The 16,763-nt window shown below is 38.9% G+C and overlaps 1 protein-coding gene across 12 annotated transcripts in view; it reads right to left on the bottom strand.

Annotated features, from left to right (window-relative positions):
* LTBP1 (latent transforming growth factor beta binding protein 1) overlaps window positions 1–16,763 on the bottom strand; it is a 419,947-nt gene that overhangs the window by 74,671 nt on the left and 328,513 nt on the right. For all 12 annotated transcript variants that reach the window (XM_061210616.1, XM_061210619.1, XM_061210618.1 and 9 more), the window contains 3 exons: window positions 15,311–15,433; window positions 9,115–9,237; window positions 3,310–3,435 (listed from right to left, as the gene is read on the bottom strand). In XM_061210616.1, coding sequence (XP_061066599.1) covers window positions 3,310–3,435; window positions 9,115–9,237; window positions 15,311–15,433 — 372 coding nt within the window. The remainder of the gene's footprint in view (window positions 1–3,309; window positions 3,436–9,114; window positions 9,238–15,310; window positions 15,434–16,763) is intronic.

Below are 16,763 nucleotides of genomic sequence, written 5' to 3'. Positions count from 1 at the left end.
TGGCCAAGAGCAGCCTGCCCAGAGGCATGTGAATGGAGTGATGCCAAGTCAGAGACCAGGAGGCATTTCTCTATGGGAGTCAGGGGACGGACATGGTGACACTGAGGATACAGTCACAAGTTTCCCTATTCTTCTTCCCACTCACTCACATTCTGCTGATGATGAAGAAACCAAACCCCGAGTCAGCTTACAAACGGGATGATACATATTTTTTCTATGAATTAAAATGCTGCAATTTAAAAAGTGGGGAAAAATAAAGGGGCCAAAGAATTGTAACTTTTTAAAACAAATCGATAAGATAAATTGAAATATAAACCAGTGAGCTGAATGAAAGAAGAAAAAATTTCCTTTGTTTTCCTACACAAGATAAAAGCTCTGGCTAGAGGGTGCAAAGGAGGTGGCAGGAAACGATGAACTGCAGTTATGAGAAGAAAAGAAAGAATTACCGAGAACTACCAAGGTGGAAGTAAATCAGAAGGGTCCTGCTTCCCTGTACTTTCCTGACATCCACATATAGGACTTGGGAAAAAAATCCTGTGCATTATAAATTATATATGGCATGCCATACCCTGCACTTATTTATATCCATAAAGTATAACCATGTTATATTATTTAAATACAACAACGTAATTTTCTATATGTACTATTTACTTACTGATCCCTGAATCCCTTCCTAGAATGTAGGCTCCATGTGCACAAGAATAGCGTGTGTCTTGCCCTCGGAACAGTAATGGTGCCCGGCACAAGACAGGCGCTCTGTCACTGCTGAGGGAATGAACAAATAAATAAACAGCTGCTCATCCATCACTTCCTTCCCACTCCACTCAAACTTCAAATGACACTGTTCTTCTTTATCTCACGTGGGAAAAACAAGATGTTTCTCCATCCTCTCCCACATACGTGCTCCCAGAGCAGCACATACATAAGGGAAAGGAAGGAGCCAGTGGTGCTGTTTTTGTATTTCCAAAGAATCAGCCATGCTACTTGATACCTGAGACAGTTCATGTTGACAGAGTACACCTCTTCGTTGTGGTTCAATGACTGTGCAGAGATGCTGACAACTCTCCCAGTCACAGGAAATCAGGGAAGGGCCCTCCTTCCCTCAGCTGGGTGGGATTCCTTCAGCCCTGCTTAAAGCAGGGTATGCCAGCCCTCACACGTCCACGTGGCTTCAACTGCTTTAATTAGAAGTTCGGAAGTAAGCTGGTGGAGGGGCATGAAATAAGGGTGCCAGCCACTTCTCAATGTTAATTCAAGTCCTATGCACATCACCTCCATAGCTAAATCCCCATCACACGGACTAGCTTCGTCCTACACCACTGCCAAAGGCAGAATCAGGACATACTGCTACTGTCACAAGTTTCAGGCTAAGTCCAACAACAGAAAATTTGGACCAGTTTAATATATTGGATTAAGACCACAGAAAATGAAAATCTTGCAAAGCTTATTCTAAAAAGAGATTAACGTGCCTAATAATTAGGGAGTTTTCTAGTTATACTGCCATATATCAGCACAATATTCTAAATTATCTACTTTTTTTACTTTCGCAAAACTGTCCAGATTCTGGAGTAAAAAATATGGAACACGTGTCAAAGACAGTATACTAAAGTACAGTAATTTACAAAGCACTGGAAGTTTTCTAAAAACACATTTTAAAATTCAAATCGCTGCCAAGTAAATGACTAACAAAATTAGAACTGCAACTAAATTAGAGTGATTATGTAATTCTGGAGTTGCAGAAATCAGCATTTTAAAAGATACAGAATTAAAGAAAAATTATAAAGTACAAAAGAAAAAATAAATGTGAATATGCTTACATTGGTATATTCTTCTGGAGCAATGGCTTTGACTGGTGAGCACTTGAGGTGACCTACATTTTTTCTGAATATAGTTTTTGCATGGCACAGCTATTGGCAGTTGTAACTGGGACCATTTTTCAGCAAAGGAAGCCCTGACTATCCATGTTTTAGAGCTAGCTGAAGAAGTAAACCTGCACCTTTCTAGGAGGCAGGAAATGTGCATTCTGCAAATTTGTTTCATCAGTGACTCAGATGGGCTAGCACCCTATTCCCTCCACCAGCGAATACTGTGATCCCCCCAGAATGTATGCATTCATGCCCTGTCTTTCTTAAGGGCTCTAAATATAAAATTAATTAAAACTCGAACCACTGAAACATGGAGTAAACCTCTCATGGCCATCTTTATGATGTTTTTCTCCATTTCCCCACTTTTGATCTCTTTCAAACCCCTCAGAATCTGCTTGTTTAAACCTCACCCTGCACTATCTCTCTTTCACTTGAAACCAAATCTGGTATCAATGTTTTGTCTGCTCAGCAAGAGAGCAATTTCAACAATCTCCTGCTTTTTATAAGATCAGTTTATTCTTCCCAATATAATAATTAGTTTCAGATGAACCTGGTTACCATTCCTCGGCTTGATTCCACTGTGGTATGGGTAAGGAGAGCACACACTTCCTGCTGCACGATTTTTTAGAGCAAAGCATTTGGATCCTATCATAGGCCCAGAACAAAACCTTCATACTTCTTTAAAACATAGCTGGGTTTTGATAACCTAGATTCACAAAGGGATGGATTAAAATTATGATTATAGGAATCTTCTCGGTTTACTTTTATAAAGGTTCAGATGAATTATTCCTCAATTTATCAAACTATAATAAGTCACCAAGATATAAATCTTATGAATATAACCAGTGCTGTATCCCTGCAAACATACAGAGGTTGCCAATGGGAAGCCCACAGTGTTATCTTAACATCTTACAAGTTAATTAGCTTTTAGGACATAATAAATACTGATAGATAAGAAAATATACTGGCTTAGAGCTAAGGATATTAGAGGAATAACTCTGGAAAGTCTCTGCCGACAGTGGTACAGAGAAAAAATCAAGCAAGGCATTTTTATAAACAGAATGATTCAGATGGTCTATATGAAGCATAATCAAAATTGGCAGAGTCTCGAGTTACATCAGGATGTTGCCCCCGTTTTCCTTTAGGTCTCCCATGTGCACCTAAAATCATCACCTCCCACACATTTTGACTTGTTAATTCAGTACCAGTAGTGGAATCACCTGTGAGTATTTTCACCATCATAATGGCCGGTTATCCTGTTTGTAAATCCCAGCCACCCCGAGCTGCGATTTCAGGTAGGGGTCACCTTGGTGCATACATGTTCTAAGGCCTTAAATCATGAGTGTCCTTCAGTGTCTCAGAGACTTTGCCTATTAAAATAGAGAGTGATCTCCTCTCTGCTTTATCATGCAATAATGATGTGATGTCTTATGGTTTGTCTTACCTTCACATGTATGTCCATCTGCAGAGATCGAGAAACCCTGCTCGCAGACGCAGTGAAAAGAACCATCTGTGTTTAGACACTCTCCATGAGGACCACAGAGTCCGGGCTGTTCACATTCATTAATATCTGGAATCGAGAAGAGTTCCACATACTTGAAAAAAATCTCTTTTGTTTTCTTATGATACCAGACATACAAGAAGAAAAATCTATTACAAAATGGTCAGACACTTATTTGGTGGCACAACTATACAGTTTGTACACACACCAGACCACAAGACAAGTTGGACTGTCAGGAGAGAGAAACTACTTAGGTTGAATCACAGGAACTAGCCAAAGTTCAAACCATTTTCAACCTAAAAAAAAAAAGCAGTTTCATAGTTTCAACCCAAAGGTACCCTTTCTTTAAAAGACATACTGGAGGCTTGAGGGTCTACAATCAAATAAATCCTCTGTGAAATATTCTTCAGTGTGGATACTGTGCTCTCCTTTGTCCTCTCCCACCACCATGCAAACAACTCTCCTGTGGCCTGTACGTCTCCCCATGTCCATGCCTATCCATCCCTGGGACGTGAACTTCTTAAGGGCAAGGCTGGACATGTCTTACAGTGTTTGGCTCAAAAATGGCACTTCTCAGATGTCTGAATATACAAATGAAATAGACTACAATCTATATTTCACTGAAAATGGATACAAGAAATAAAGTACAAGAAAAAGGCCTTTTATACCAGGGAAAGTCTTAATATTGGCACAGCTCTGTGATGATGAAATTAGTGAATGAGCATCAGGCGCTTAATGCAGTACCCAACACAACCAAGAGTCAAAAAGTGGTAGCGACTATTGCTATGAACAAATCATGCGGTAGTTGTGTTGACCATCTCATACTCTGCTTGCCCTCAATGAAGAATGATTATGCTAGGGAGTAGCCAGGGTGATGATGCACTCCTACACCCTGATAATGCCTGAAGTATTTGGTGTAAATGCAGTGTTCTTTCGAACTAGTCCTAGTTATGCTGGCTAAGAGTGCCCAAAGTGGACAACATAAGGAATCATGGAGAATGGTTCACCTGTTCACACTGGTGCTGACACATGCAACTGCCTATGCGCACTGCATTTTAACTGCTGTTTGTCTCATCTGTGTCCCTCTTGCACTGACTGCTTCTTAAGGAGAACTGCATATTTTAACTCTGAGTCCCCAGCTCCTGGCACAGCAAGTGAACAGTGTATTATGAATGTTTGCCCACCAAAAAATTTCACAGTTTTGTTCATTCTCTAATAACTGCAGAGTGATTGATTGAGGTTCTCTTAGTTAATTGGGGTCATAAAAAGTATCACAGGTCCTTGGCACCATCCAGGCAGTAGCCCTACTAAGGTCATTTTCCTATCTTTCTGAAGTCTCCTAGGTCCTCCTCTTTATCTCTTGCTAAAGAGGTCCTCAACATATCCTCTTAAAAATCCATCTTTAATTCAATTAAAAACTTTTGCCAAAGCCTTCCTATGAGAAGGCTGAGTAGGAAGGGGACCTTGCCATTACGAAGCTCACAATGTAACAGGGGAGGCAGGAACCAACATGAATAACTGTAAAGCTTAATCGGAACATGGAAAAGGTACAGATGATGGGACCTTCCTAGTGACCTCTAGAACATGCTTAGCCACCAACCCGGCAGCTCACCTCCTCCAGAGAGTCATCCCTTTCCCCGTATCCAGGATCTCCTGGGGCTCTTCAGGCTAACTGGCTTATCTACTGCTGAACCCAATTAAGAAATCAAATAGGAATTACTCATTTTCTTAACAATTCTCCCATTCTTCTAATTGTCACTAAAATATTTCAAGGAAGAGCAATGAATCATTTTCTACTTTACTATTTCTCAACATGATTCCACTCTGTGAAATTCTTCACTTCTTTTATAAAATCTCTGGTATCCTCTGTGTTTGCTCTCTACCTACTGATAATACCTTAGGTTGTAATCTTTCTTGAACTCTGACTTTCTTTTACCCGTTAGCTCCATTCTTTCTTTCCAATCTGCTGCCTAGAATCTGTTGCCCTCTACCTGGGCAGCAAAGTGCCATAAACTTCCACTGGCCTGGAGATCAAGTCCCAGGTCGATATCCATCTTGTAGAGCCCTAGAGGTTATCCGAGACCACCTCCTTATTTTATCTGTGACTCAACATGGCCCTATAAAAGCTGTCAGACTTTGCAACTTTGCGTAGGGAATAATGGGCATAAACTTCTTGCTTAAAGAGAAGTCATTGATTAACAAATAATTGTCTAAAAAGTCTGATGACAGGAACTGAAGATGAATTCCCAGACTTTTTTCCAGGAAACCACCAAGAAAGAACAACACAAATATCTGGAACCAGAGAAACATATGCATTCAATTTGGGTTGCACTTATTGAGGCATTTCTAAACTATGCTGCTAGTAACTCTGCTGAAAGCCAGACTATATTTAAGTTGGGTTTCTTTCATGGGTCCAAGATTCCACAGAAATTCACAATTTGGCACGTGTAAGTCAAAACGTGAAACTGAGTGTGTTCTGAAGATCAAATGTATGCTGCCACATTCCTAAAGAGAGTATTAACATAGAATTTCCATGCTGTCTGTATGACATCGTTAACTTTGCTGGGGGAAGAGATTCTTACACTTTCAATTGAAAATGCCTTCCTGAATATGGAACTATCTTCAGATTATTAGGCGAGGTTTAAAGTTTATGCCTATCATGCATTATTATTCAAATATGTTCCATGGTTATTCACATTGTCATCAATTATGTTTTCAGCATTAAAACAAACTCTGAAATCTACACCCATGTACAGAATGCTGACATGATCATGGGATTAGATAGAAGTAGGCTACTAACTTCAGGCAGAGCGAAGGATCACAAAGCTGCCTCCAGTGACGTGGCAAAGAGAGATGATTCAAAACAAGGTGAGTGCACATGGTATTATAAACAGACTCTAATCAGAGAAGGTGGGTGATGGAGCATATTCACAGATAGTATTTTTTAAATGGTACTCTATCCCACTTCAGTAATATTTTTCATTCGTTTGGATATAAGTTTTTCAAGCAGACATTAATTTATTCTGGAAATCAGGAATCACCGATGTGACTGAGAACAAAGTCAATTTAATAATGATTTATAGTCAATAAAACATCATATGTTTGGAGCAGTCACATATGAGTTCCTATCAAATCACAAACACAAATTTAATATACGGAGAGAAGACAGTATAATTAATTAATCAGATGGCTAAATGAGTTTTATGCACTTTAACTCTAGAAGTGCATATAATTTGCAATATGAAATCATGGTCTCTTTATACAAGACTTGGTTTTACCTCTATTTGGTCAAAAATTTGTGACAAGAGGAAACACAAAAAATATTACTTCTAAGCCCAAATGTCTGTAATAAAAATAGGATTCAGGTGGTTTGGGGGGTATCTCTTGGTATTTTTATATAAATCAAGATTTTATTAAGATGTAAAAGACCCCAAATGGAAATATTGTCACATAAATTTATAATTCAAACCTTTCTTCTCAACTACATTAAATCCAAGCACATTTAATTTCTGTATTGGAAATACTGAAAAATTTAAATTCACCTTGAAGGTAAATAAATATATGATATCAAATGAGGTACACACTGCAGTATATTTAAATCTTGGGATCAGTAAGGCAAAGGCCCGTGTCTTTTGTATCTCAGGGACACAGAGCTGAGTGTAGATAATGATACACAGGGTATAATATTCACAACTCAGAGAATAGACACCATATTCCCTTTTAAGAATACTGTGATTTGGGACACGTGAGAAGGATATAATTTATGACAATTGAGAACAAAAAAGTCATACATGTCCAGTAGCAATGGATAAAAAATGACTCCAACAAGCTTTTATTTATATGTACTTTGGAATACACTACAGAGTTCCATAATGGCGGAGCAACAATGAGAAAAAAAAATTTAACCAGTATTAGAAATAAATAAGAGTACAGGTAAGTTTGAGTTTTCAATGGGAAAAAAGGCATGGATTTATTAAGACTCATAATTATAGGAAAACTTGTGGGGCAGTTAGGTGTAGCTAAAAATGATGGAACAAATGATCTAGACAATCTGATTTTTTAACCCCAGCATCAACAATAACTCAATGTGTTACACTGGGAAAAAAAAAAAATTCACTGAATCTCATTGTCTTCCTTCCTTTGGCTGTAAGTGTAACAGTAATTGGCACGGCAATGTACAGAAAATAGTGGGGAAAGATCTTGGGTTCAAATCTCAGCTCAATTACTTACTAGTGAGGAACGTGCTAATTAACTTCTCTGAGCTTCAGTTACTCATGCACAAAATGCATAAAAGAAAAGTTGCCTCTTCAATTCTTTACAAATTAAGTAAGGTAATTCAGCAACTGGCACATAGAAGTTATTCAGTTAAAGCTGTGCTGTGATTGGTGCTGTGTTCTTATTAGTACCTTGTGTCCACTGTACAGTCAGTCCTCCCTTACCTCCGGGGGATACATTATAAGACCCCCGGTGGATACCTGAAACCATGGATGGTCCTGAACCCTATATATACTACTTTTTTCTTATACATACATATAATAAAGTTTAATTGATAAATTAGGCACAGTAAGAGATTAACAACACTAACTAAAAATAGAATTATAACAGTATACTGTAATAAAAGTTATGTGAATGTAATTTCTCTCTCTTTCCAATTATCTTATTGTACATATTTAATGCCTTTTTCATCTTTACTAAGGTCTTATCATGCACTGTGGCCATAACTTTTGCAGTTTGAGGGGTGACAACAAAGCTAGAACAAATTTCTTTTTCCCTCTTTGTTCTTACCATAGATCTTAGCAACCTCAACACATGATTTTTTTTCTTTCCTTAGTAAGTCAAGAACTTTCACCTCTTCATTTAAAAAAAAAAGCACCTTTATGGCTTCTTTTTGGTATATCCAAATTGCTGAATCACTACCCTTGTGCTCTGGAACTATTATTAAGTAAAATAAGAGTTACTGGAACACAGGCACTGTGATACCTCGACAGTGGATCTGACGGTGGAGATGGCTACTAAGTGACTAACAGATGAGACATGTTGGACAAAGGGATGATTCACGTTCCAGGTGGGATGAAATGGGATGGAACGAGATTTCATTACACTGCTTAGAACAGTGAGCAATTTAAAACTTGTGAATTGTTTCTGGAATTTTCCACCTAATATTTTCTGACTGCAGCTGACTGTGGGTAACAAACTGCAGAAGATGAAACCACAGATAAGGGGAGGAGGACTGCTGTTTAGGAGATTAAACATTATAGCACTTTGAAAAAACATAAAATCCTGTCCTCTATAATTGTGACCAAAACATTAGTGAGGTTTTGGGGGGAGAGGAGAAGCTGGATACTGGATAAAAACAGGGATCAGGAAAAAAAAAAAAAGCAGATACATATCAGCTACGGGACAAAATTAAATAGACCCATGAACGAGATAAAAAAGCTAGAAGATAATTTAGAATCAAGTACCAAGGTTGGCCCATGGAAGGAACAGCAAAGTACAGGTGATCTCAGTTACCACAGAAGCACACAAAGCTAGGACACAGTTCCAAAACACATGAGTTTCAGTTAACATGGTGCAGTGCAAAGTGAGAACTTCCTGTACTTGATGTAGACTCAAGAAAAATATTATACAAATACAAATTGGCATAGCTCACTTACATATAAAGTGGTAAAACCGCAGACTATCATCAGGAAGCAACGCAGAACTGAACAATAATGTAAATTATAACTTAAAAGATGGAGAGAGAAGTACCTTGACATCCTTTATTGTCATTTAGCTGGAATCCATCTGGGCAAGTACAATCATAGGACCCTTCAGTATTAATGCAGTCTCCTCCCTGGCAAACACTATTGTCCTCCAAGCACTCGTTGATATCTACAAGTCAATTTACAAAATTTAAAAGACAAACTGTATTAAGAAAAACATTTTCCTTATGTTTACACACCAGACTCACATAAATGAACACTATTTTACATCTCTCATAACGCATGATTTTAAATGGATGACGGTTTACCTTTTAGAGTTTTTAAGAAATGAAATATTTTGAAAGGATTTTAGCTTTGCACAATAAATAAACAAGTTTTAACATCAAATAAAATCAATTCAAAGAGGAAAAGTAAAGATTCTATAACAAACAGTAATTTACTTGGTTAAATTCTCCGTGATGATAGAGAATAAAATTATTCTTCAAATAAGAATATCTTGAGCATCTATTTATACAAGATCCTGTATTACGCATTACAGGAAAGATTTTTAAAGTACTTGGCATGCTCCCTGCCTCCAAAGAAAAATGACTGTACCAAAAAACCCAAATTATATTAATAAGAAAAAACATAAAAATATTGAGTTGCTTTATAAGTTCAAAATAACTTAACATAAGAATTGTCAAAAAAGATATTTGTCAAAAGAATAGAACCAACTTCCAGTGTCACATGAATTTAGAGAAGAGACACTACAGAGGTCAAAGGTGGCCTGGGTAACATAAGGAACTTACTTGGAGCCTTGACAGCAGGGTGGAACGTGGCAGAGGGGGAAGAAGAGGAGTTTTTGGCAGGCAAGGGAGTCAACAAAATCAAAAGTCACTTACTCAGCAGTTATCACAAACAGGTATAATGTTGCCTGGATTTTTTCTAACGTATGTACTTATAACACATATGCAACTAAAAATGGTTTACGTAACCAATATTGGGTCTTGACTGTGAGCATGTAAAACAATTAATGACCCCCCCTTGCTGCACGAACTTGAGGCAGATCTTTCACTAGGGCTATTTATTACCTCATTTACTCCTAGTCAGAGCTCATTATTCCTAACACACTCCATGAGCCCCGATTCTGTTGTATGTGTAGGATTCAAATTATTAGCACTGAAGAAACCTAAAGAACAAAACCTTCTTTGTTTTCTCAGAAATTTGGCATGTTATGGCATTTCTTGCAAATAATTATGAGTGCTGCTAAAATACATGAGGAGGTCCAGGAAGAAGTGAATATGGAGACTGTTGCTGCCTTATTCTCCTCGCTGTCTGGTTGAAAATGTGGGCACAAGGAATTAAATATTCCTCATAGAACCCAAGCAACTAATTAACTGCCTTCTGTACCATTCATGGGGCAGATAAAAGAGAAGCACCTTATAATTTCATTCTATCAAAATAAATTATTATGAGGTTCACCCATTTTTAAAGTGTTTTTCTGAATACTTGATCCTAAAATGTAAAACAAGGCTGATGTGACTCCATCACAACTGAAGTGATTTATCACTTCTTCTTTAGTGTGTTTCTCCAACTTCACTGAAGTATAATTTACATAAAACGAATGTGTCTAAGAGTCCAGTTCAATGAGCTTTGACAAGTGTAGACACATTCTTGTGACCACCATCACAATCAAGGCGCAGGCATTTCTGTATCAATTTATATCTGTTAGGATCCACTGTTGGATTCTTAACATCATTGCAAATGCAATGTTTTGTAAGGAATTAATGACACACCTTTGTAAGAATGTCATTCTGTAGTGATAAACATAAAGCTTGGTGACATTTTCCTTTGTCTCTTTTTCCAGTCTGACCTTAAAATCTCCATTCCTGTTAATCTAATGCCTTAGGCGTTATAATTTCTGTGAAAGAATCCGTAAAGGAACCATCATGCACAATTAAGAAAGATAATAGCACGGAGGACTAAGTGTCTCCTGCAAAGCCTGACTATGCCAACAAAGGTTTTATTCACTGATTAACTGACCTTTGGTAGATCAAGATTCCTAAAAGTGGAACCAAATTTAATTGAGAATAGGTTTTTAGATATAAATTCTGTGAAAGTAATTCTTAAGCCCCAACTCTCTGCTTATTTCATGATTTTGAAGTGGTTGAGCCAAATGGGGATATTCTAGTCTACTGTTTATGGATCTTTGCCATAAAACCTGTACTAAAGGAATAACCTGGACCAATCATTACCAAAAAGGTATAGGAATTTCCATTGCCCCAAAAGGTTACTTGTACCCCTATTCTGTTTGGCTTCTTCTGCTCAGCGAAGTGTTTTTGAGAGTCATCCAGGTTGTCATGTGTATCAATAGCTCTCTCCTCATTATCGCTGAGTACTGTTCTATTGTATGGATGTACCACGATTTGTTTACCCTTCACCTATGATGAGTATTTGGACTGTTTACAGTTTTGCTATTATGAATGAAGTTTTGATAAACATTCATGTGTAAGTCTTTGTGTGAATATATGCTTTCATTTTCCTTGAGTAAATTCCTAGGAATAGAATGGCTGGGTCACATAGTAGGTTTCACTTTTGAAGTTTCTAATGTGGCTGTATCATTTTACATTCCCACCAGCAAGATAAGAGAGTTCCAACTGTTCCACATTTATTCTAATAGCTCCACAGCCATTCTAACAGGTGTTGAGTTGGACGTCCATTTTTAGATTTACCTTTCTTTCTTTGCTCTTTCGGAAACTGAGACAACAAAATAAGAAAAGGCACATTTGATCATTAGCATTATGTGAAAAATCTCAATTCAAAATAGAGCAAGTAGAACCCTGAGGATATGAATTTCAGGAACAACACTCCTGAATATATGTGCCTCAGCATAACGGAAATGTGTCAGCTTTGTTCACCCTATCCTAAAATAATTTTCATTCACTTTCCAAAATCTAAGAGAAATAATGTATATGACAGTAAAAGGAAGCATTTTAAAAATGCTTATAAATAATTGTACAGATTTTAAAACTCAGTGCATTATGTTACAGTCTGGTTTAGTTTAAAAATTTTGCAAGATCTCTATCTTCAAAAGCAAACAAAAGAGTAGGTGGAACATTAAGAGAGCCCAATGTGGGATCGTCTGATACCACCGACGAGGGTGATATGAAAGAGGAATTTCTTCTAGGAGTTGGCCATCAGGCTTTAAGGACAGCAACAGTCAGTCGTGGTCACCTCTCCACTGAGACTGCTTTGGCGGTCACCAAGGACCTCCACCTGGCTAGATGCCATGGTCAACTTTTGGTCCTCATCTTGCCCAGCAGCAATGTTTGACCCAGGCTCATCACGCCCTCTTTGAAATGGTCTCTTCTCTTGGATTCTGGTTTTGCTCCTTCCCTTGCCACTTTTTCTCAATCCCCTCTGCTTGTGCCTTATCACCTCCTCACTTCTAAATAAATGAGGGACAAGGACTCAGTCTTTGGACAACTTCTCTCTTCTAGCTACAGTCACTCCCTTGGTGATCCCATCCAACTTCATGGCTTTAAACACTGTCTACATGCTGATGAATCCCAGCTCAGAACTCACCCCTGAATTCCAAACACATAGGTCCAATTGCCTTTCAGATATCTTCATTTGGATACCCACTGTAGGCAACACAAACTGAAAATGCCCCAAGTCAAGCTCCTAATCTCCTCCACAAAGCCTTTTCATGGAACACTCCCCCAGAAATAATCAAATGTCATCATCTCAGGCTAACCTCTGCTTGCCTACTTATTTAAGACCATCACTCTCCCTCCCTCCCTCCCTCCCTCAGCACCCCCCCATGTACCCCACTTTAATTTTCCCCTTAACATTTACTGCCATTTAACAAACTATATAGTTTATTTATTTATCATGTTTATTGTTATCTCCCTCACTAAAATGTAAGCTCCACGAGGGCAGGACTTTTTATCTGTTCGGTTTATTGCTGTATATCCTGTACCTAGAACAGTGCCTGGCACATCCTTGACACTCAAATTTTTGTTGAATGAATGCATAAATGAATAAATGGGTGACTCTGACTTGGAAAGAAATGTCAGAAGGTAAGAAATACTAGCACTTCTTCCGTTTTTCGATTTGGTCTGCAAAGAAATGACCAACAGAGAAGGGCCATAGGAAGACAGAGTAAATCATGAATCTTCTTCTCAGGCTTTGCAAGGGACTAGCATGGAGCAACCACAGCAAGGGGCCGGGGAAGATGCCAAGGTAGGCATGGAAGCAGAGACTGTGCCTGGAGGGAAAGCAAGTCAGCGGCAGAGCCTTTGAAGGCTGAGATGCCAAGACCTCTAACAACCAGGACAACTGAGGCCACCCAGAATCACAGACTGAGTGGCTACTGAGTGTGCTGGTGTACGTTGCCCACAGAAATTAGCACAATGCTTGGGATTCTGACTCCACGAGAAGGCCAGCAGAACTGCAGGATAACGCTGTAAGAAAACAAGTCTCCGCCAGAGTTAGGAGAGGAAAATCACACATGTAAACAGAAATGCCAACAAGAAAGATGGCTCTTCCTCCCACAGCTGTGAAAGGCATGTGAGCCGTCACAGCTCAGTTAATTACAGCTACATAAGACTGGGAAGGGTCAGAAACAGTGCTAGTTGGGAATTAGCAGGCTGAAGTGCTAATATCGTTTCAAAGGGAGCTCTGAATTAATTCAGACTCCAGTCCTATTTATAACCTAAGACACTAGGGAAATTAGTCCTGACTTGAAAAGAGTCTGATGATATACTTAAAAAGAAGCTTTCTTACGGAACATATATATTAATAATGACAAGCAAGCCAGGGAAAAGTTTTTATTTGGCTTTTCATGAAATGGATGGTTTTAGAATAAAAATATTGGACTTCTGGTGAAATGGTTACACATTAAAACAGCCAAAATAGAGGAACATGTCCTATAATAAGCACCCATTACCCAAGACTTAGTCAATGGCCTGGTTATCCTCTTGGCTAGGCCAGGAATTAGGGCAAAAAACATACTGGTGGTCAGTATAGGTTTTCAGTGCCTTAGCATGTGCCCTACCACCTACTTACTTCTAGAATAGATTCTTCCATGACTGGCTCCCAGCAACACGACTGCCTCTTCCATCTTGCATTGTCACTATGTTGAATCATCAACATTTACCCATATATTGTAGAGTTCCCCATCCACAGTTTTCAGACAACCAATTATTATTGTTATTATGACTTATCACTTGATCATTTGCCTATTTTTTCAATAGGTATGTTGATTACAACTTTTCACTGGTTGTATTAACTCTTTGAAAAACATTACTACCTTAGGATAAAATCCTAGAAGATGACCCACTGATTCAACAATAATGTACATTTTAACACCTCTGAAACGGCACCAATTGCCCTCCAGACAGGTTGTGACTGTTTGAGCCAAGTTCTCTGGTCAGAAGAGAAGGATACAGTACAGTTGATCCTTCCCAACCAATGGGACTGAAAAGTCGAAAAGTATCTGGGGCCACTGAAGCATGTGCCACAAAACCAGTCACCGAAAAGCTCATTCTCTTCTCTCAAAGGTGGGGTTCAGACCCTCAAGCAGCCACTACCTCACCATGTGAGGCAAACCCTGCCACGTTCACATTTCTGCTTTCATAACTGACAGGGTGTAAATGCAGCAAATCAGCAGATGAGTGGGAAAAAAACACAGTGAACACAGAGAATTCACAAGTGACAGGCTGGTGACAGGCAGCTTCAGCAGCCCTGACCACCCAGAGGGGTTCTGAGCCAAGGCAGGTAGTGAAAGTGGTTAACAACTCATAATGCTGTACACGTGGGTTATCTTGAAGAAATATTTTATGTGAAAAGCTCAAAATTAAAGTCTGGCTTTAAAAACTTTACATTTATCTGGAAAATTAACTTGTCTTTACTTACTTGGATCGTTGGTACCACTGGTCCTGCATCCCAATGGATGCTATACAGAACTATACACCCAGGATAAACCATCCACAGCTGAGAAGAGTTAAACTGATTCTTTACTCATTTAGCTGGCATAATTCTTCTGGCATAACTGCTCTGAGTAGTGTAAGGAAAACCTTGATTCTATGCACTTCTTGGCACTATTTGTGTGACCATGGGGAAAATATCTTGCAGGGACCTACTGTCCTCAACTGTGAAGTCAAAAGTATGGGGTCAAGGACAGAGGCCAGGTTGATGTCCAGATTTCCCTGATCCTGAGTCTCACATTTTATGATTCTGCAATCAAGAGCAATTCTCACCTTCACAATGGTCTCCAAGGGCGGACGCTCTGTAACCCTGGTCACAAACACAGCGGAAGGAGCCCTCCGTGTTCCTGCACTGCCCATTACTGCAGAGATGACGGTGCTGGCATTCATCAACATCTATGAGCAAGAGAGTAAAAAGAAACTTAGAAGTGGTGCTTTAAAAGTGAGTTTTTAATCATTCATGTAAAGGAGGTCTATAAACTATCTGGTTTCTAATTAATTTAGAATTTTCATTATGTGACTCAAACTGACCTCTAGTAAAAGGTCACTCATTAATATCCCAGGAGGGAAAACCAGATGAGCTTAAAATTTTAAGCAATGAGCTAAGAATCTGTACATATTAATTCCACTGGTCACTGATGAGGGGCAAATACTTGGCTGTAATCTGGGAATCACAACGAAGCTTCTTGGAATTCCTTCTATAGGCTCAAGTTTAACACTCTGAGTTTAAAAGCACTACGGCCTGTGATAGTCTAAAGCAGGGGTCAGCAAGCTACAGCCCACCACTGCCTATTATTATAAATAAAGTTTTATTGGAAAATAGCACCACACATTCTTATACTATCTGGCTCTTTACAGGAGAAGTTTGCTGACCCCCCTGATTGAAAAGTGTCATGGCATGAATGTCTTCTTTTTCAGTAATTTACCCTTTAGACCCCTAGCAATCAGGCTTCCACCTTCTCTCTCTCTCAATGATTTTCTGGGCAAATCTAATGGTCCTTCCCTGCTCTCAGCCCATTTGATACCTACATTGCCTCTGAATCTCTCTTGCTTGACACACACATCCTCTGCTTAGAGATTATTTGTTCTGTGACCACAATCCTGAGCTCAGGCTCACACACGTGCCTGCATCATATCCACACATAAAAGGCATGATAATATATTGCATGTATTCCATCATTTACTTTCACCATTAGATTCTGACTTTCCTGAGGCAGGGCCTATGTCTACCACATCTTTTTTTACTCCTTAGATGACCTAGTGTTTCAACAATCAGCAGGCACTTATTTCATGTTGTTTGCTGATAAACTTTATTCATCACATTTGCGTATGTGTATCTACTTCTGGCAATGTGATTCTGCAAGAGTGAACACCACAGGGACCCTACACCACTGCTCTATCCTACTCTGCTTACAGCATCATTCTGATTATCCTGGCATTTAGCACCTAAAATTGGTTTGCCCCTATTTCTAACCTGGTGGGTGATTCTCCTGTGTCTGACTTATCTCTAGGAGTGACATCACTGGCCCTTCAAAAGGAAGGACTACGAACACGATAGCCTTATTATATTATGTGTGGACCTCTACTCTTATCACACACACTGTAAAGGTCAGGATGCATTAAATAAAGTATAAAAACTTTGAGAGGGACTAGAATCTAGAACAAATTACTTAATTTATCTGTGTACATGAGTGTGTTTGTGTGTGTTTGATCATTCTTCACCTCT

Source organism: Eubalaena glacialis, chromosome 14 (genome assembly GCF_028564815.1).
Source record: "Eubalaena glacialis isolate mEubGla1 chromosome 14, mEubGla1.1.hap2.+ XY, whole genome shotgun sequence".
Taxonomy (NCBI): Eukaryota; Metazoa; Chordata; class Mammalia; order Artiodactyla; family Balaenidae; genus Eubalaena; species Eubalaena glacialis.
The sequence above is the reverse complement of the archived record's forward strand: the minus strand, read 5'-3'. Positions and strand labels throughout refer to the sequence as shown.